The 20,922-nt window shown below is 40.5% G+C and overlaps 1 protein-coding gene across 13 annotated transcripts in view; it reads left to right on the top strand.

Annotated features, from left to right (window-relative positions):
• Ryr2 (ryanodine receptor 2) overlaps positions 1–18,572 on the top strand; it is a 591,935-nt gene extending 573,363 nt beyond the window's left edge. For all 13 annotated transcript variants that reach the window (XM_074056805.1, XM_020157460.2, XM_074056803.1 and 10 more), the window contains 8 exons: positions 1,284–1,344; positions 2,310–2,456; positions 4,900–5,034; positions 11,861–12,017; positions 13,400–13,464; positions 15,338–15,438; positions 16,388–16,439; positions 17,151–18,572. In XM_074056805.1, the coding sequence (XP_073912906.1) occupies positions 1,284–1,344; positions 2,310–2,456; positions 4,900–5,034; positions 11,861–12,017; positions 13,400–13,464; positions 15,338–15,438; positions 16,388–16,439; positions 17,151–17,246 (814 nt within the window). In that variant the 3' untranslated portion in view covers positions 17,247–18,572. The remainder of the gene's footprint in view (positions 1–1,283; positions 1,345–2,309; positions 2,457–4,899; positions 5,035–11,860; positions 12,018–13,399; positions 13,465–15,337; positions 15,439–16,387; positions 16,440–17,150) is intronic.
• The last annotated feature ends 2,350 nt before the right edge of the window (positions 18,573–20,922 follow it).

The following is a 20,922-nucleotide window of genomic DNA, read 5'->3' as shown; positions in this document are numbered from 1 at the left end:
CTCAAAGACAACTTTATTACCTTTAAAAAAATGCAGCTGCGTATGATGCTTATCTGTAGTTCCCGCACTTGGGAGGGAGGGAGGATCAGGTGAGCCTAAGAGTCCCAGAGCAACATACACCCCCATCTCAGAAAAACCAAACCAAAACAAAGAAAAATCCTAAACTAAGGTTAAGTAAACCCACAACCTTTCAGGAAAAATCTAAGACGTGAACTCTGCTTAGCAACTATGTGTCTTTACACTTGTAATTTCAAGTTGGCCTAATTTAAGGAAAGGATTAAAGAAGTAATCAAAGGCTGCATCATTAAGTCTAGAAAACAATTCTCCACCTCATTACACGAGATCGTATGCTTTCCAATCCTAGCATGTCAATTACTTGGAATCGGAATGCTGAAAAGCCAAGAAAGGTATAATATCTAACCCAGAAATCCGTGGCAAGATCTGTAAAGACGAGAATTAACAGGCAAATTCTAATATATGTATTTTTTAACCTGCAAGATCGAGAATATTTATGTTCAGATTTATGCATTCAGTACATACTTATTGAAAGACAGTTGACATGTCTGGGTAGCTCATGGCCCAGGGAGAGAGGCCCACATGTACGTGCACGTGTATACACACGCCAATGCGTGCACATGTGCGCGCACACACACACACACACACACACACACACACACACAGCTGCAGACAAAGTGAAGGACGATAGAGAGAAGAGTCTACAGAGTAGCAGGGGACCCACGGCCTGGAGAGAAACAGGAACAGGGCAGATGAGGTTACTGCTAGGGAAGGGAAACAAAAGCAAAACCCTTTCATCTGTAAAACAATGATAATTATAAAACAAGTGTGTATGTTTAGACCAGTTTTTTTTATTTGAACCAAAAAAACTTCAGGAATGCAATTACAGATATATCATGAAAGTAAGTGAGGGAATTGTGAAGCACACATGTTGGGTAAGTTAGTGCAGTTTCCAGTAATAATGGTCCCGTACAAAGTGAGCTGAGCTTATGTTTAATATGGGAAAGGAAAAGGTGGACAGTGAAAAGCTCTTCTTAATAACAGGAGATGGAGGAGGTGGTCTTTTGTTTTGTTTTTCAAGGCCCTGGTGGAAAGCCTCCCAGAGCACTGCAGATGTGCCTCCTACATAGCTCTGCTGGTCCCTTGAGCCAGGGACAGAACTGGTGTCCTGAGCAGGTTGCCAGCCCCGCCCATGGGAGGCAACCTTTGAGTCTTTGATTCATTTGCATATCTACAAATTCTTTTTATGTTGTTGTTTGTTATTCCAGGCTGAATTCTATTGATGTGAAGTATCAGATGTGGAAGCTGGGAGTCGTTTTCACTGACAACGTAAGCCTGCTTTCTCACCTCAGCAGAAAGTGCACTCTTGATTAGATGAATTGGTGAGATTCCTGCAGATGGAAGGAGTTAGTCAAATACCAAAGCATTTAATGCACACCATACCCAAGCAAGATCCAGGGACAAAAGTTTTGTTCAGATCCTTCCCAAACGAGGAGCTCCTGATTCCACTGGCAAAAACATACCCTTCACAGCAGAAACCCTTACCCCAAAAAGCTAGAACCATTGCAGATTTTATTCTGCTCCATTCACTGCTCCCCCCACAAAGTGTACACACTTTCTAGCCTGTATGAAGTTTATTATGTATATTAATAATAATGCAGGCAATTTCTGCAAATGCTTCCAGTTACACTGTTAGCTTTCAGTAACAGCAATGTATTTTGGTTTCTCCTAGACTCACTTTGATCATGGAAATGCCTGGTTAGCAAGATGGTTATAACTGGGACATCTGGATGAATGCTAGTCTAGTGTGGGAACGAATGACGAAGGAGGGAAGGAAAAGAGGGAGGGGAAGTTGGTTGATTCTTTGGTTGACTATAGACAGAGGTTCTCAACCAGGGACAGCGTTGCCCCAGGTAATAATTTGCAATGTCTGTAGACATTTTTGATTGTCACAGCTGGACGCCACATCCATCTAGTAAATGCTGCCACGTGTCCTGTCCTATGGTCACAGGGCAGCCTCTGCAACAGAGCATTATCCAGAATACCATGAGGGCTAAGGTGAGAGACCTGCTGTCAGGAAGTCACTAACTTTTTCTCCAAGGGAGGATGACTAAGAGAAGTCAAATAACTTTGAACCTTTTAGAACAAAGCAAATAAGAATAAAATATGACACAGACCTCATACACCTAAAACCATGGTCTAAGACGATGGGAATGAGTGGTTTAAGCAGTAGACAGAGTGGCCTTTGACAGTTGTGCTGGGTTTGCTGACGTGCTTTCCCGCTGTCCCCACAGTCCTTCCTCTACCTCGCCTGGTACATGACTATGTCTGTCCTCGGGCACTATAACAACTTCTTCTTCGCTGCCCATCTTCTTGACATCGCTATGGGATTCAAGACTTTGAGAACCATCTTGTCCTCCGTAACTCACAATGGCAAACAGGTAAAAACTGATCTTTCTCTGCCCTTCCCAGAAAAACTAAAAAAAGCAAAAAAGTCAGCACAAAACAACCCTTGAATGACAATGTGCTGTTATAAAGACTTTTTTTTTGAAAGGAGAGGCTGTATCTTTTCTCTTCTAAACTTTGGGGCTTTGTGCTTTGGAGACCCCTAGACCTGAGTTCAAGTTTTGACTTAACTAATTTAGCTGTGTTTTCAATGTTTTTCAATCTCAACTCCTTTCATAAAGTGAAAAATAATGAAAGTACTTACCTTGTTGGGTTTTTGTGAAAATTAAGTGAAAACAAATGTGCAGGACTTAGAACCACACAGATTAAGCACTGAGGAATTTAGCTACTGTGTGGGTCATGATACAATTTTTGCTCTATGGGAAATCAAAATATATTGAAGCAGCGAGGTGTGCAGGTGACTCACGCCTGTAATCCTAGCTAATCTAGAGGCAGAGATCCGGAGGGTCGAGGTTCTAAGCCAGCCCCAGGCAAATAGTTTGAGATACCCTATCTGGAAAATACACAACACAAAATAGGGCTGGTGGAGTAACTCAAGTGGTAGAGCGGCTGCTTATCAAGTCTGAAGCCTTGAGTTCAAACCCCAGTACCGCCAAAAAAAAAAAAAAAAAGTTGCAGCATGCTGATATGTTATCTGTGTTACTCATGACACCTAAGGTGCTCCAGTTTAGTTTAGCATAATTTTTAAAATTTGGATGTTCATGTACTCTTTCTTCCACTTTTAAGTTGAACAACAAAAAAATAAAATTTTATACTTGGCATGGTCATACTGAGTTGGAGGAAACAAGGTCTACGTCCAGATAATCAACTTCCGTTCTGACAGAACTCAGTGTTCCATGTTAAAACTTTCCTTGGTGTCATACCTATTGCAGGAGCATACATTTGTCAGTTCCTATGCTATTTTTCAAGTGTGTATGTTATTTATTTGGATTAACGTAGTCCTTCTTTTCCAGAGTCTTCTAGGCCAGCACATTTTAAGATCAGTGCCCCTCCAGAAAATGTGAACTGTGTCCACAGTTTCACACCCATTATTGCAATCCTTAGTTACCTAAATTCCAGCATATGTCACTTTGGTTTCTGAGTATGACCATGACACAGTACAGTGACAAAGGTCCACTGTGCACTTCACCAGCCCTGGAGATTATTTTGCTCTTATGTGAGGAACTGGAGATGCTGAATCTATTGTGTTTCCACACAGAAGGTCTGGTGTGACTTTCAATCAATTTCTGAGCCTCTGTGAGTAGTCTGCCTTACCCTTTTGAGGTGCTGAATTTCCACTGACAGAAATATACAGAGCTTAGTCACCTAACAGGGAAAGCGTACAAAAATGTACAGTACCGCTGTATTCCACCTAAAGAGGCCAATTAAGTCCTTTACATTCTCAAGATAATTGCAAAGTGATTTTATAAGTGCTTAATGAATACCAGCAACTATAGTCAGGAACACAGCTGTGTTATTTTCAGAGAAGGGCCCATAAAGTTGCACGTTTTGGGCTGCAGGTGTGGCCCAAGTGGTAGAGTGCATGTCTCGCAAGTGTGAAGTCCTGAGTTCAAACTCCAGGACCACAAAAAAAAATATTTTAAAAGATGGCATATTTTAGAATGTTTAGAATTTCTGTGATATCACTAGAAATATATTTTCACTAAAAAGTCACATTTTAGTAAACCACATGTATGTTCTATAAGATATATCTATCTCTATATAGAATATATCATTTGAAATTAAAGATTGCATAGAGCTGAAAAAAGACTTTTCCAACTGATTTAATTGTACATTGATAAAACTAGCCTTCAAAAAGTGCTGGTTTTAACTGTAGTGTTTTTCATACTTCAATTATTGTCTTATGTTTTAGTTTTATATTTAAAAAAATCATAGTCTATTTTATTAACAGTTGTGGCCCCAGATTTCAGAAGCATTAAAATTCCTATTTAGGATATGATTAAAAAAAAGAAATAATTTACCACCCTTCTTATTAACATAACAAAATGAGGTGGGTTTTATTAGAAATATCACTTATTTACATAAAATAGACCTCAAAAAAGGTGGGGAAATGTCCTTCCTGTAGTAACCAGATATTTGGATGATACAAAATTGAACATTTTAAGCTGCCTTCCAGTATTATCCATTCTATTTAGGTATGAAACAAAATGGTAATGTATTCATACTCTAGCTATACTATGTGTTTTGTATCCAGTTAAGTAGTGAGGTTTTGCATAAAATACTCTGACAACTTGATAAAATAAAGAGAATATATAAATAAATTTCTCCACTGGTGGGGTAGGCAAAGTTTACTGACTGCTTGTAGCCAGTAAATCCAGCTGTGCTCTCACTAGCATGCTCCCCTCCAGTGCAGGTGACAAGTACACCAATCTGTGCCTGTGTTTTCTCATGCATGCTCCATATCCCCTTGCTTTCCAGCTTGTCCTAACTGTTGGTTTATTAGCTGTCGTCGTATACCTATACACTGTTGTGGCATTCAATTTTTTCCGAAAATTCTACAATAAAAGTGAAGATGGTGATACACCAGACATGAAATGTGATGACATGCTAACGGTAAGTTCATACCTTTGACCTCACATGAATGAAAAAGTTACTCAGCGTCTCCAAAGTGGTTGTGTATTTCCTTTTATTCGTGAAGAATAGAAAGCATTGTACACATCAAAAATTTGTGTGGCTTTAAAAAAGATCAGTCAGCTGGATGTGATGGTGGTGGGCACACAGTTGCAACCCCCTGGACAGGGAGGGAGGAGGATCACAAGTTCAAGGCCAACCTGTGCAACATAGCAAGACCCTGTCTCAAAAACCAAGCACTGGGAATGTAGCTCAGTGGTAGAGTGCTTGCTTAGCTTGTGCAGTCCCTGAGTTTGGTCCCTAGCAAGACAAAATAAATAACTAAAACTGAAAAATCATCAGTCTTTCTTTGTAGTAGAACATGAGGGCTATTCCTGTCAACTTTTACAGTCTCATAATTTAGTGGACTCTTTGAGTTAATGTAATAAGAAGTAGGAGAAGTAATGTCATTACTTTAGCCTCCAGGACAGCAAGTCAAATTATTTCCTGTAGAACATTTTTGAAGTCTTAGGTTTTTATTTGCCTTAATGTCTTTAGCCCAAGTTATCAAAATCCAAAAATTTATCTGTTAATAGAATTGTGACTTTTTGCTTTTAAATAGAGTATCTTGGCTTAAACTTACTATTAAGTCTTGGTTTTCAAAATCAACAGATATTCCAGGTCTCATATTGCTTTTTACCACTATTTTACAACCTGCCTCTCTGCTAATGGCACTTCAGAAATTACCATACATGATCATAGGTTGGGAAAGAAAAGCTAGACAAAAGTGCATACTGCTAGCTGGAAAGAGGAATCCCTCCATGAATTCCTTACTGAAAAATCTATGCAATCTGGGTTGCAGGTGGAAGTCAAGGTGGCTAATACAGTGATATTAAAATTTCTCTAGAAAAAATAAACACCCAAGGAGTGAGAAAAGAGAATTTCTAGGTGTTATATGGACTAATAATTAAGACAGTTTTACTCTAGAGAATTCCAACTCAGTGTAAGAGAATAGTCTTGAAACAGATTCAAATACTCATGGAAAGCAGCATGTGATAAAAGTGGCTTTTATAATCATGGAATGAAAAATAATTCCATAAATGGTGTTGGTACCATGGACAAGATCCTGGAGGAAGCAGATATAAATGGATGCCAATTTTTCTCTTTTAGTCAATAACAACTAGGATAGATTTAAATCCTTAAAATAAAAATGATAATTTTTAAGTGAGGGAAGGTCCATTCAGCATGATATCAAAGGGCCAGATTCCTTCCTTTACAAAGTCATTCTACCATCATTAAAAAGAACTCAGCCAATAGAAAAATGGGCAAATAACATGACCAGGTGATTCACAGTAAAATAAATTCAGGGGGCTTGTAAACATGAAAAGGTGGTCAGCTTTTGCCACCAGAAAAGTAAGCAAATCAAAACAATTGCTTGTCACTTTTTATTGTAAAAAAATGTATTAAACTTGCTAATACCCAGAGTTGGTAAATTGATGAAAAGCAGCACGTTCATGAGAATTTTAACTCATACATACTTTTAGAGAAAATTTGCAATCTCAATCAAATTTTTAAGTCTATATATCCACTGCTAGTGATTTCCTTAAAGGTTTACTCACCAGTTTGCCTCTGCATATTCAAACACATTAGCTGCTCTCGCAGAGTGGAAACAATATAAACTGTCATCAATGGAGGCCTGGTTAAAATCTGTTAAAAGTGCGCAAATATTTTAAAATGAGGGCAATCTGTATGTTGATAGGGAGAGATGTAAAAATTCCATTTAAATGAGGAAAAATCAAGGTCCCAAACAGTATTATGATAGGGTGCACAGGGAGCAGGACCTCAGGTAGATGGAGAGAGAAAAACATAGGCTTTTTACTTTTAAACTTCACTCCTCTATGGATATGTTTACCATAGAGATGTTCATTTATTTTTAAAAACCTCAAACTGGTTTCTCTTAACTGCAGTGGTTAATCTTGTCAACTTGATTGGACTGAGAGACACCTAGGAGATCAGTAGTGAAGGACACCTCTGGGTTAGATCAGGAAGGCTCTGACCTAATCTGTGGTTTGATCCATTGGTTGATTCAAAACTTGAATAGACTCATCAGAGGTGGTGGAACTGTGGAAGGTGGGACCTAGATGGAGGAAGTGGGTCCCTGGGGGCATTCCTTTCAAGGGTATATCTTGACTCCGCTCTTCCTGTCACCTGTCTCTGCTTCCTGGCTGGCTTGAGGTGAGTGCTATGCTCTACCATGGCTTCCCACCATGATGTTTTGCCTCACCACAAGCCCTATCTAATGGAGCCAGCCTACATGGGCCTGAAACCTCTGAAACTGTGAGTCAAAATTTATTTCCTCTTTTTAAATTCTTTTTCTTGCATATTTGTCACAGCAGTGACAAACTGACCTTCATACTCACCATGTTATAAAAGGGAGCTTAATCAATTCTCAAAATCAGTTTCAGAATATATGAACTATTTCCTAGCAGGAAGGAGGGGGAGCTAACCCAGGACAATTAAGAGGACACTAGTAATTTTCATACGTTTCATATAATTATTACCATCATGAAGATGTTTTGTATATGACTTTGTAATTTCCATGTGTTGGACACCGCCTTGGAGAACATAGTGTTGAAGATACATCTGATGGTCATGATCTTTCATCAAAAAATGTAATTCCTCAAATGAAGAAAATACCACCCCAGTCATAGGTTCATAATGTAGATTATTCATTTATATATCAAGTATTTGTGTAACACTTTCTATAAGTGCTGTCGTGCTTCACAAATATTAATTCATTCATACCTGACAACTTTGTGCTATAAGTAGGTGCTGTTATGGTCCCCATTTTACAGATGAGGAAACTAAACTTCCGAGAGTCTCGATAACTTGTCACAGGTCACACCATTCAAAAGACTCTTTAGCCATTGCTTTGGGTTTAGGCTTAACTCGTGGATATTAATGCAATTCAATTCATGTTTGTGCTATTTATTTAGTGATATTTTTGTGCCAGATACCTGTCAGGGATAAGGCTTGAATAAACAAGGAACTTGACTATGTTAAACATCTTTCTAGAAATTCTGCTAATCTCATTCTTTTTCTAAGAATGTCTTCCAAGAAAAGAGTGCCCCAGGGATTCTAGAAGTTGTAGGACACCTTGCAAAGAGGCATAGTCTGCTGGAGCTTAGTGGAAGGAGGGGATGATTTTAGACAGTGATCTTCAGTGGCTGTCGGGTAGTGGGAAAGACCTTCCACATTTGTTCTCCTGCTCATTCCAGACTAAAACCTTTGTGAGCCCTGCTCTCCAGTCGTCATGGTGCCATACTGGACCTATTCAGGCTGTAATCAGCGTACCTTAGGCAACTACATTTTGGCTTATTCTCAGTATGCATTTTCACTGCTTTTATTAATTTTAAATTGCTTGGGATAACCATGGCTTGCCTGGTTGATTTTGCCCAGTTACATGGAATGTGAATCCAGAAGACAGAAATTTGTTTCAATTTTGGATGAGGAAATAGGCTCTGATGATTTGAAAGATGAATTTACCTGGAGCCTAGATTTTCTTCAGTTTGAGGGATTTCTGAGGGGTCTTATGAGTGACACCATTGGTGTCCAGCTCAGTTGTAAGTTTTTATCTTTCTGTGAATAACAAAATTTCCCATCTTGCCTTTAGTGGTGGTGAGGCTGGGTGCACCATGAGGATATATCTGTCTGAGACTTTTTGTTCATGCAAGAGAAAATTCAGTTCTGAGACACCAGTCACATCTAGCTCTCTACCTATTCACTAGCACAACCCACTGCTGCCAGCCAGTGGAACCAGGCAGGTGTTTGGGGTTTTGTACAAGCTCACAGGAAGTTAGTTGTCTCTGAGAACTCATAGATGGGAAGCCTCATTACTGAGATTAACCTTACAATTTTAGGGTCAAAACACCCTCTTTTAATTGGCTTCTTAATAATCCATGTGCATCAGTTTCCTTAAAAAGCTAACAACTTACTTTCAAATACTGAAATTAAAAAATTAAAGCTGACAAAATCTAAAATGTAACTGATCACTTATCATGGTGTTCTTTCAAAGCAAGGGTGGGTTGTACCAGCCAGCCAGCAAGAAAAGAGCATGGGGCAGGAGGTGCCAGATTATCTTCTGCAATTTATTTAATCCTCAAAAGAGAATCCTTTCTTTGTGGTAGTCTCTCTAGCAGTTCCTTTTCAAAGGGTAAAATCTATATTCTAGCTGAAGTCTGTACTCTCTCTTAAGATAGTTTTCCTTACTTGTGTCCTGTTTGATGGGTGTCACCCTGCTGGTCTAGGGAACAATTCACTAGTAGGGAGTTCACTCCAGCTTCTGTTTCTTACAGTAGGTGGCGCTGTAGCTGCAGTTACACACTACATGATTCACACAGGGATTTCTCTTTCCTGGATTCTGGTGTTTTGAGTCTGAGAATCTAGTTAAACCAGTACTGTCCTGATAGAATTTGAGCCTCCTCTATAAGAATGTAGGAGGAGAATGTGAAAAATTATCTAAATTCCAGAGTAAAGAGATGATTGTAGCTAGACAGCCTGGGAAAGACTGAACATAGATAAGGAAATTTTTCTCCCAAGGCTGAATCTCCAGGGCAGCTCTGTAAACCCACAGGGCCAGCTGCCCCCTCTCAGACCCCTGGAGGAGACACTCAGAGAGGGCCTGAGACCTGTGGATTTTGGAGGGGAGAGGCTTTTTAGGTGATCCAGAAAATGAGTACATGTCCCAGGAAGTTAACTGAAGAGGTAATTATTCTCACTCATTTTACCTGACCTCCCCCATTCTCTTCCTCTAATTCTGTCTTTGTCTCTCCATCATACCTTCCCTCTTTTGGCCAAGATTAAGTCTCATAAAGATCTAAAAGCCAGCATAATGATTAACCCCAGAACCAATCAGTTCAGGGGACAGATGAGGAGGAAAAGCTTGAGCATATCAAATACTGAGAATTAATACCTGCTGTTCCCAATTTTTATAGAACCAAGGGCCATCCTTTCTCATTACTCAAATTCTCTGAAAGAAGTGTACTGTCTTGCAGAATTGTTTCTTCTGTCTCCTTGTCTCCTCTCTAGCTTTCATTACCAAGTTTAGGCTGAGTCTGAAAAGAAAGGTGAACAAAAGGTAGCTCACTTTCCCAGGCAGAAGGATCATTTGACAACGGGATGACTGACACCAAAAGGCAGTGATGTTCACATTTCTCCGCTATAGCCTGTGCTGTCTGGACCAAGTCAGTTAGTGAAGGATGAAGCTGGGAAATCAGAACCAAAATCCCATAGGAAATGTTCCCTTTATTCTTTTTGAATGTGGTATTTTATTGAGTCTAAATAATCAAATCTTCATGACTTTATCTTTTCATCAGGGTCATAAAACTGCTGTTGAACCACTGTGGAATGCCTTCTTCAAATGCATAGTTATCATAAAAAAGTGAGGGCGAGAAGTGAGATACAGGATATTGCCAGGAATGATTGGTTAGATGGCTAACAGATATGAAAAGGAGAAACATTTTGTTTGGTAATTTAGTCCCATCCCATGGTCTCATCTTCAGCTTTACCAGTTTAGAAGCTAAAAGTTAATCATTCTCTTGGGGAAAAACTCAAATTAGCCATGAGTCTGGTGTATGAGTCAGAATCCCATATACTACTCATTAAGAGGTCATGTAGCAGGTTGACACATTCTGTCTATGGAAGGAGAAGGTAAAAAGTTTGAATCTGCGTTAGTCGAGTGAGTCAGCATGCCTGGAACCGTTTAAGAAGGCGTGTTGGAGGAAGGGCTGTGAGTTTAGTCTCTGAAGGATGAGTAGGACTGGAATAAGAGTGAGAAAATATACTGAACAATATGAAGAATGTGCAAGTAGAGACATGGGCTGAGGAACGGTTTCCTTGGAGGAGGGATGGGTGTAGGGTGGGGCTCAGAGCTGGGAAAAAACAACTTAAAGAGCTGAGTGGGGCTGAATTTGCAGGCCTGAAATGGGCAGTTGGTCTTGGCTTTAGTGGCTATTCAACACTGGATGCTCTGAGCCAGTGACTCCACCCACTGTGATTTTGCCCTCAGGAGATCTTTGGCATCTAGAGACACTTTTTTGTTGTCTCTGTGGCATGGGCTGTTACCAGCATCTAGAGGGTTGAGGTAAAAGAATCCTTCTAAAAATCTGCAATGCATATGACACCCCCACTTTCACCCCAAGGAATTACCCAAGCACAAACACCAACAATGCTGAGGCTGTGAGTCTGCCCCAGAAGCACTTTATGGAAACTTTCTCTGCATTTGACACCAGCGGCCATAATTGTTTCTGGTTGCCTTTATATTTTAGGATTTAACCAATGAGCTTCTGTTTCCTCCTCCTCTCCCCACTCTGTCACTCTTTATCCTCAATGATGAAGAAGAAATAAATGTCATCATCCTGATCTGTGCATGCTAGGTGCCAGGAGAGGAGGTGTTACTCTGTCTACTTCTTTCTGGCTTGATCTATAGATTCTTTTTTTCTCCTTTTCCTTTATCACGCTAGTGGATTAAATCTACTTCTGTGCCCTTTAATATGATCATAATACCTGATTATCACAGGTATTTGGGAGCCAAAATGCTAATGAAGTATTTTTCATTTTCTCCAAAGTGAGACAGAAGGTGCAGAGATCACAGTATGGAGCTTTGATTAAAAGACTGGGATGTGGTTTCATCACAATGACAAAGATTTAAGCAGAAAGAGAAGAGCCTACTCCTTTCCAGAGTGAGGATCAGTCAGAACTAGAGCGAGAGCCCGGGTCTGCGGGTGTGAAGTGAGTGACCTCTCTCAGAAGTGGCTCCCCTCTTTTCCAGTGCTACATGTTCCACATGTATGTGGGCGTGCGTGCCGGAGGGGGCATCGGGGATGAGATTGAAGACCCGGCGGGAGACGAATATGAGATTTACCGAATTATCTTTGACATCACCTTCTTCTTCTTTGTGATTGTCATCCTCTTGGCTATCATACAAGGTAAAGCTCTCTGGGGCTCAAGTACACCTTGAACTCCAGATACCTGGTGTTGGAGCCAGCATTCCACGTGGGATAAGGATGTCCTGGGATCCTGTGGGCCCAAAAATAATTTCTCCTTCCAATATTTCTTCCTTGTAAATCCATAGATAAAGAAGCATAGGACCCTGGAATGGGGGTCCATGAATATGTTTTTCTTCAGTCTCCATTTTATGGAAAGAGCATTCCTCAAGCTTTGAGAGTTTTTTGGAGGGGGATTGTGGGGAGAGGTTCATGAGCCATTTAACCTGGTGATTCTGTCACATAGAGGTTATATAAATCTCTAAGGACTGTGGTTGTTGAGAGATTTTAGGCCCTCAGTATAGTACCTGAAAGTAATTCATGCAACATGAACAATCATAGCACTGTCATTATTGAGTGCCTACCATGTGCCAGGTAACGATGTGAAATAAGTAAGCCATGGCAGGTCAAAGTAACTGAGCTGAAGTGCACAGCTGCGCAGAGTTGCCTGGACTCTGGATCTAGTCTGGTCCAGGTAATGTGGATTTACCCACCAACTCTTCCTTTTACTCCAGGCTAACTTGGAATGTAGTCTTTCTCCCAGAAAAACCACTCAGGTTATTTTTTTTTTCTGTTTAACACATTTATCCTAGTTTGAATTAGATGTCTAAAAATGTGACATTATCCTTTAGGTTCCACAGGCATAAACCTACTTTTTGGTAAGGTACATGGATAGATTTAAAGGATTCCTAATCCACTTGTTATGTCTTCATGGAGTGTAACAATAATGTATTTTACAAGAGGGCAAAGTCTTAAAGCACTTGGAAGAAAGGGTGCAGATGGAAAGTGACAGGAGGCAAAATAGTCTGAACAAAAGAACTCAATGTTGTTTCTGGTTGCCACACTTGATAAAATTATGTGGTTTATGAGAACCTTGTGGGAAAAGTGAGTTGAGGCAAATTCTCAATTTATATGGTAATGTTTCATTTCCAAATTGAACTTGAAAATTGTTTTGGTGGACTTTTTTTTTTTTTTTGTGCTTTACAACCATAAAGCTCAGTTTCTCTTTTTCAGCATGAAGTGAAGTAAACAGAAACATACCACCCATATATGCCAAGTTGACTAATGGTCTTTCTTGCTGTATCATCTCATTTTAAAATGCTTTTCTTAGTGAGTATTTGCCCCAGTAACTGCCTGGACTTCTTCCCCCAGAGAGAGTCACTTCCCTGTCAGAGGATCAGAGGTGACCTCACATTTTTACCATGTTTTGAGTAGCTCCAAATGTAGTTATGTATTTTCCCTTTCCTTGGAAGGAATCGCCAAGGGGATATGAATTCAATTATTCTCTGGCTGTAAAGATGATATGTGTGTCTGTTTAACTCTAGGTTTAATTATTGATGCTTTTGGAGAACTAAGAGACCAACAGGAGCAAGTCAAGGAAGATATGGAGGTGAGCCTCTTTCCGTGACTCAGTTGTGTTACATTGTGGGTATCTGGTTGCCACACTGCCTTTATCAAGAAAATCATGCATGTGTGAGAAAGGGGACAAGGACATAAACACTGTGGCTACCTTGGCCTGTTTTCCATTTAGATAATACCCATGCTTGATCTGTGGGCTAGGCTACAACTGTCATGGACTCCAAGTGTATTCATATAACAATATGGTACCACCTTATCCATTGAGAGTGGGGAGACCAAACTGTAGGTTCACCAACAGATAAGGCAGTATGTTGGACCATTGATGGGAGGTGGCCCTCAGTGCTGGCATCTCTGGGACTGGTACCTGGTCACTCCCATATGATAGGGGAACTTTTTACAGAGTGATGCTATGATGAGGCCTGAAGACTGTTAAGGGGTGGATTGGAGCAGGAGAAAGCAGGACTGTTAGACAATCTCCCTTGTCCCTGCTCCCCTAGCCTATGCTAAGTTACCATTCCCATTGGATTCTGTGACAATGTCACCATCTGATAACATCATATTACCAAGGTCCTGGTTTCAGGGAATTGACATGCAATTCTTTTCTTAGATGGATGCTTAAGTGGATCAGGATGAAGCATTAAATTTTAGTGGGGGCTAGTGAATGAAGAATCTAAGTCATTTGAAAGATTTATAACAATGTACAGGCCTTGGAAAACAAGACAGGATTTTAATCAGGGCAACAAGGTGATGAGATTTGCACTTTACAAAGATAACTATGGGTTACAATATGAGAAAAGAACTAGCAACGAAGTGGGCCAGCACCAGGTAAGTGGGCTGTCAGCATCCTCCAGGTAGAGATCATGAGGGTTTGCCACAAAAGTGCAACAGAGCACTCAGGAACAAAATGGATGCAAGATGTGTTTGGAAGGTGGAATGAAAAGAACGTGGTGATTGGCCAAATGCAGGGGTCATGAGGATGAAGCAAGCTGAGGAGATGCTCAGTCTTCAGGTATGAGCTATCATATAAGTGCACGGTGGTTCAGTTAACTGACCCAGGTTACCATGGTGGCTCAGTTAACTGACCCGGGTTACCAGATGAAAGCAGGTTCATGAGTACAACTAATGAGCGGGGTTGAGACCTGTTTAAGAGATATGCAATGGAGTGTTAGAAAGATTTGAGTGTTCTCTCAGGTTGTTGGATGTGGTCTGAATGCTACTAGGCAGGGAGAATTCGTAAGTTATCAGAATCATCTCCAGCCTGGGCTCTCACATCCAGTGCATCATAAACATGCTTCAAATGGAACTAAACAGCTTCTAATTGGCAGAAACTGAGGCATATCTGAGTCCCAGGGAGTCAGTGATCACTGAATCCGTTTGAGTGGATGTCATTCTAACTCTGAGACTCTAACATGGTCTCATGGGATGGACCATCTGCTTCTCTGGGTTGTGAACCATCTGCCGGCAGATGGCAGACCTAAGCAGGTGCCATACTGTAATCTCCATGTAGAGAGGTGTGGTCCAGAGGAAGGGGAAGCAAAGAGACCAGGCATTTATTCCTGGACACATCTATTGGCTAATTCTATGCCTAGCAGAGCACCAGGCCATGGCAAACCCTCTGTGAATGGGTGATGTGACTCCTCATAGCTTGGCATTTGATTTGGCCTTCCCCAAAGGGAAGCAATTTGTACCTTTTGCCCTTTGATTGCCAGACTTTCTTTGTAGGTTTCAAGTCTGCAGTTTTAATTGAAAACAGTGTCAGTAGATAACTTCAGTCAGTCTCATAACTAAGTGTGATTGCTGAACCCCCAGCATTTGTATGTAGGCTGCGAAAAATAAGGAAAAGACAATGCTGTGCGTTCCTTGTGTTTTGCTCTGACATTGACATATTTCTCTTTGTCTTCTAGACCAAGTGCTTCATCTGTGGGATAGGCAATGATTACTTCGACACAGTGCCACATGGCTTTGAAACACACACGTTACAGGAGCACAACTTGGCCAATTACCTGTGAGTGGGCCTTTCAGACTCCCCCACCTCCCCCAGGAACCCCATTCCCTCTCTCTCAGGAAGAAGAGAACAGGACAGACACAAGTTCCTTATGCTTCACAGCTGCTCAGATGCTCTGAGAGAAAGGCGATAGCTAGTGGACTTTTCCCCTGGAGAGGCTGGCTTCGGAAGCGAAGCTGTTGCTCTTCGGGAGACGATGCACTCTGGAAGGTGGAGTGGAAGAGAGTCAGGAGCAGAGAATCTCAGGGAGTTCTGGCCCCATTCCTATTTCAGACAGGAAGCCTCTGGCTTCTCCCCTGAGATACGTGGCTCTTCCTTGTTTTCTGTTTTTCCCCTTGAGGACTTACAGGCCTCTTTAGGCACTATTGGAAACTCAGTTAAAAATTGCTTTTGTTATATTTGACACATGGTAAGAACCTTTGTAAATGCCACAGTATACCTCCACCCAGCACAGCAATACAAAAAATTGCTTTTTTTTTCAAATACATGGAAACCTGGCCATTACTTGGGACTAACCCAAACTATGCTTTGGGAAAATGCTATTCTTAGTTTCTGATGCAATTTTGATACCAAATAAATAGGCAAAAGATGCAGAGAACTATTGTAAGAAAAAAAGTACTTGAACTGTATTCAACTGAACTGATTGGTAAATTGGAACATTTTATGAAGCTAGTCATCCACTGAAATTCACTCATGTTGATTTGATTCTGTGTATATATTCTTAACCTGCAGCCAGTGTGCCTCTATGGTAAAATTGAGTATCATATCAGAAAAGTCACATGAAAACCATCCTTAACTCTTTCCAGTACTGCAAATATTTTTCCACAAAGTATTTGAGGCAGTTTCTGTGAGCCTACCATAATTGAATGCAACATATGAAACATAAAAATATTTTCTATCTGTTTTTTCTGCTCTTTTCATACAGTCCACTCTGTCTCTATATTTGTAGGTTTTTCCTGATGTATCTCATAAACAAAGATGAAACAGAACACACGGGACAGGTAGGTAAATGGTGACTAGACGCTATCTTCAGAAAGGAGTTATAGAAAGAGAAGCCATACACACTGGAATGAAGTGTGTACATTAAGGAGTCAGGAGGAATTACTTTCAGATGTTAATTGTGGTACCCTGATATAAAGCCCCTCTTCTCCTAGGTGAGTGTGGAAGATGCTGTCTTCTTTGAAACACTAAGATTCTAATTTCACATTTAAAAATAGACTTTCATTAACTGAAAATGCTGCGTATTCATTTTGAATCCCCTGTTATAAGAACATTGAGTGTTCCTAATTATGATGTCCTTGATTGCTTAATCAGATGGCTGATGATTACAGTGTTATGGTCAGTTGAAAATGACTAAATATTAAATGTGTATGGTTTTAAGCTATTCAGAATTTCCCTTTCAGGAGTGCATACCACAAATGGTGGAAGAAGGACATGACTAATAATGGTAGTTCAAGAGAACCTAAAAAATACATAGAGCAACTCTATTTTCTCATTATTATATTTTGGTCAAGATCGAATATCAGTTGTTAACTTGTTTATTGCTAGGAGTAACTGAGGTTTAGTATGTAGTCAGTTTGGAACTATCTGAATAAATTTGGGTTTTTTCAGTTGCGTGTGATTCAGTTGCAAGTTGAGTCTCTTTCTCTGTTTTATCTTGCGTGAGTACATAGGTTTGGGGCAATGTTGATACATTTCCTTTGCTTTTACAGGAATCTTATGTCTGGAAGATGTATCAGGAGAGGTGCTGGGAGTTCTTTCCAGCAGGAGATTGTTTCCGGAAGCAGTATGAAGACCAGCTAAATTAAAATCCTGCCTGATCACCTCTAAACACCAAAAGTATCTCCCTGTCCCTCTCTCTCTCTCCATTTCCTGGGGTTCCCCTCTCTCAGACTCTCTGCTCTCTTGGAACGTCTTGCTGATTTTGTGAATTGCCAGAGTTCTGTGCTTTCTGAGAGCATCGAAGCTGGATCTCTGAAGACCTGACTGTTCTCCCCCCACCTCTGTATTTTCTTTGAGAAATAAAAACTGAAGAAGAATCTAAATCCATACACAGACAGAGTAAACTCTGGAAAGAAAACTCTCTACCATACTGCACCCAGGCAGTTTCTCCTGAAGGTCCTGGTTGGCTCCCGGAGCTGCAGGACCTGCACAGCCAAGCGTGGCAACCACACTCACCCGGCCTCTTTATTTCACCATCCCGAAAGGAGCTGTCTAAGAGTCACTGAGCACTGTAGCACTTAACAGATTGCCGTGGACACCAGTTGTGAAGGGAACTAGTGCCTTACTCTATGTGGGTTGAGCTATGCAGAAGATATGTGCATGAACAAAACACCTTTATTTTCTTTATGGCGACCCTTTTTTTCCTAGTTAGATTGATTTTGTGAGTTTTTTTCTTTATTCTTTTCTTTGGTGGGGGAGGGTAAGAAAAGCCGATTGTTTGCACCTTTTTAAAAGAGATGGGTGGTGTGTCTCAGGATGGAAGGAGGCTCTTCTCATTCAGCTACTTCATATTTGCCCTCGCCATCTCTCCTGCTCTTATTTTGGTAACGCTGATGCAACATTGCAACTTTATGAAATCTTTGTATGAAAACAAAAGACTGCAAAAAATACACTTTCAAAAGAAATAAATTCATTGCATGTTTATTATGCAAGTTTAAACAAACACAGAAACCCTCCAGAAGCAAGTTGATCAACCTGAGAGGACTTCCGTGATAATTCTATTCATAGTAATACAGTGTCGTGGGCTTATGTGTCTATTTGGAGCCAATGTCAACCACCAACAATGTGATATATTATGAACTTGACAGTAGTCTTGGGTTTTTCTCTTTCTTTAAGCCACCTGTGATCAGTTGTTGGTTAAGGACTCCTTGTCAGGCCATTTTTTGATATCAATGCTGAAGCAATATCCATTCAGGGATTTCATCAGTTGCATCACGAAACATGGATGGTAATATCAATTGCTCCATTTCTTTTCCATTTTGAGTCCTTTTAAATGTAATACTAACCTGTACAATTAAAGACAGATTCGGAATGGAAGGGAGGTCACTTTGCAAACATTGGGGCTCTTTTATTACAGTCTGCTTGTTAATTTTAGAATTGTAAAACTGCTCTGATTAAACTATTTAACTAACTTTCTCACCCTCCTTTTTTTCTCCATTTCTCTTATAATTGGGACTCATAAAACCATGAGCTTTTAACTTGAGGTGGGTAGAGGACTGTCCCAAACCCTGTGCTGAGAATGTTCCCACAGTGGGACATGCAGAGTTATGCAAATTTGGAGCATTTGTGACTTTTGAACCTCAGTTTCATCAGGCAATTGGCCCCACTCCTGTTATTTCAGTGCTACAGGGGTGAGGGTAATTCCATGACAGAAAAACTCCTTGTTCATCCAGTTAATTTGTATCCATCTCTCATTTTACAAAGCTCTTCCTTGCTCGGAGCATTTTCCCCTCTATAATGATAGGAGCCCATTTTCTATCTCAGTGTGAAAGAGAAGTGTCCAAAGTGTGAAACTTTCAAATACCATCTGAGTACATGCTGCCTGCCAAGAATTCTGGTGGGTACCCGTGACATGTCACCTGTCATTTTATACCTTGTTGGCACAGCATCTGAGCAGTTGCACCTGGATTTTGTATTTACCTTTTGATATTACTTTTATCTGAGGAAAGAAATAAATTTGGCTCTACCACAGGAATAACTTCCAAGCCTGCTCAGATTGGTGATCGTATGCTCTGAGGAATCTGAGCAAAATAAATCAGGTCAGCTCCAAAAAACATGAAAGAGCACATTGCCTTTCCTCACAAAATGCTACAGAAGAAGCAACCAGTGGAGAATACTTTTTGTGGGACAAAAAGTCCACCTATAGATTCAGGGCTTCTATTTACAATGCCCAAACCAGAGTTGACACAAAGCAACAGTACAGGTGAGATGCAAGGGAATAAATTTGTAGTTACCTGTAGATTTTTCAAATTCTTGTTCAATCTCTCCGTGGATAGCTCCCTGCTTTGAAGTCCTGGGAGGTGGACAGAAGTACTCAGGAAGGAGAGAGGTTGGAATCTGGAGTCAGGAAAGGAGGTGTCTCTTAGCTACTGGGCTTTGTGTGCACATGAGTACTGGAGGAAAAATAAAGGATTGGGCTGGTCACTTGAGCAAGCCACATGCTTCCCAGCCTCATCTCTGGCCAGCAGTAAGGGCAGGACACCTCTTGCTTCACTTCCCAAGGCAGCCTCAGGAAAGAGGGAGCTGGTCTTTATCAATATTATTAATGCCCAGGAAATGTCCCAAAGATCCCCAAACACAGTATGGATCTCCACTTCTCTGATTCAACTCTGGTTGCCTGACTCAAACTCAAGAAATGTAATCCTCTTAGAAATTTTATATTGCACCAATATAAAAACATTCACAAAGAATATTATCCTGGACCACATGTATCCTTATCTCAGCTTCAATATTTACAGACATCATCCTGCTCTTCTAAGTTCCTAGATTCCTCTCATTTTTTTTCTTGGAAAGAGCTTTTGAATCTACTCCATAGAGTAAGTTGAAATCCATGGTTTAAGTCAAAGTTTTCTAAATGCACCCTTGTCATGAGTGTCTTTAAGGGTGTTCTTTGGATGGATGATCGTATTTTTCATGGGCAGGAGGCCATCTGTTTTCAGCCCTGCCCCCCCATTAAAAATCCACATTGCAATGAAAATACATTAGGTCTGACTATAAAAGTTATACCAAGGAAATTGAACATTTATTTTTTACTCTCTTGCTTTCTTGGGGGAACTGTTTATATTTTTCTTATGCTCCCATTTTCTGGGTGAATATACAAATACGGGTCTCCACATGGCAGTCAGTTGTGAGTACCTTACTGTGGACATAGTGAAAGAGAAACATTTTAATATTCCTCACTCTACCCAAGCATAGAATTCAAGTGAACTTGTTATGGCAAAGGATTAGACAGTTAGATGTTTCCCCAGATTATTTCATAAATGACCATTATGAAATAATGACCTCATTGTCACCTTCCTGATGACATTTCTGCTCAGAGCTCTGCATATCTGTGGTGGAAGCCCGGATACCTGAGCATGGATGGTCCTTGGTCTCTGAATGGCTGTAAACACTAATAACATACCTCCTTAAAAGAACAACATTCAGTACCATTATCTGAAGTTATACCACAGTGGTGCAATTAATGCAAGCATAAAACAGGTAGCCAAGTCAATCTTGAAATTTCATGTTCCCTTTGTGAAATATACTCACCTACCCAGACTCAAAGAATGGATTCAGAGACACGTGGAGTGCAGTGTAAATGAGACTTCAATGGTGATCTTGTAAGATTAGGTGCCTGGTTCACAGAGACAGCAGAAACAGTTAAAACAAATGTTATATTGTCTAGCGCACAAGTCCCTCCCCAGTTCCTCATTGGCTGAGTACTGCTGGAGTACATTCTTCCCCCTCCCCAAAGACGTAGCCTAGGTTTCCTATTGGGTT

The sequence above is a fragment of the Castor canadensis genome, chromosome 15, assembly GCF_047511655.1.
Source record: "Castor canadensis chromosome 15, mCasCan1.hap1v2, whole genome shotgun sequence".
Lineage (NCBI taxonomy): Eukaryota > Metazoa > Chordata > Mammalia > Rodentia > Castoridae > Castor > Castor canadensis.
The sequence above is the reverse complement of the archived record's forward strand: the minus strand, read 5'-3'. Positions and strand labels throughout refer to the sequence as shown.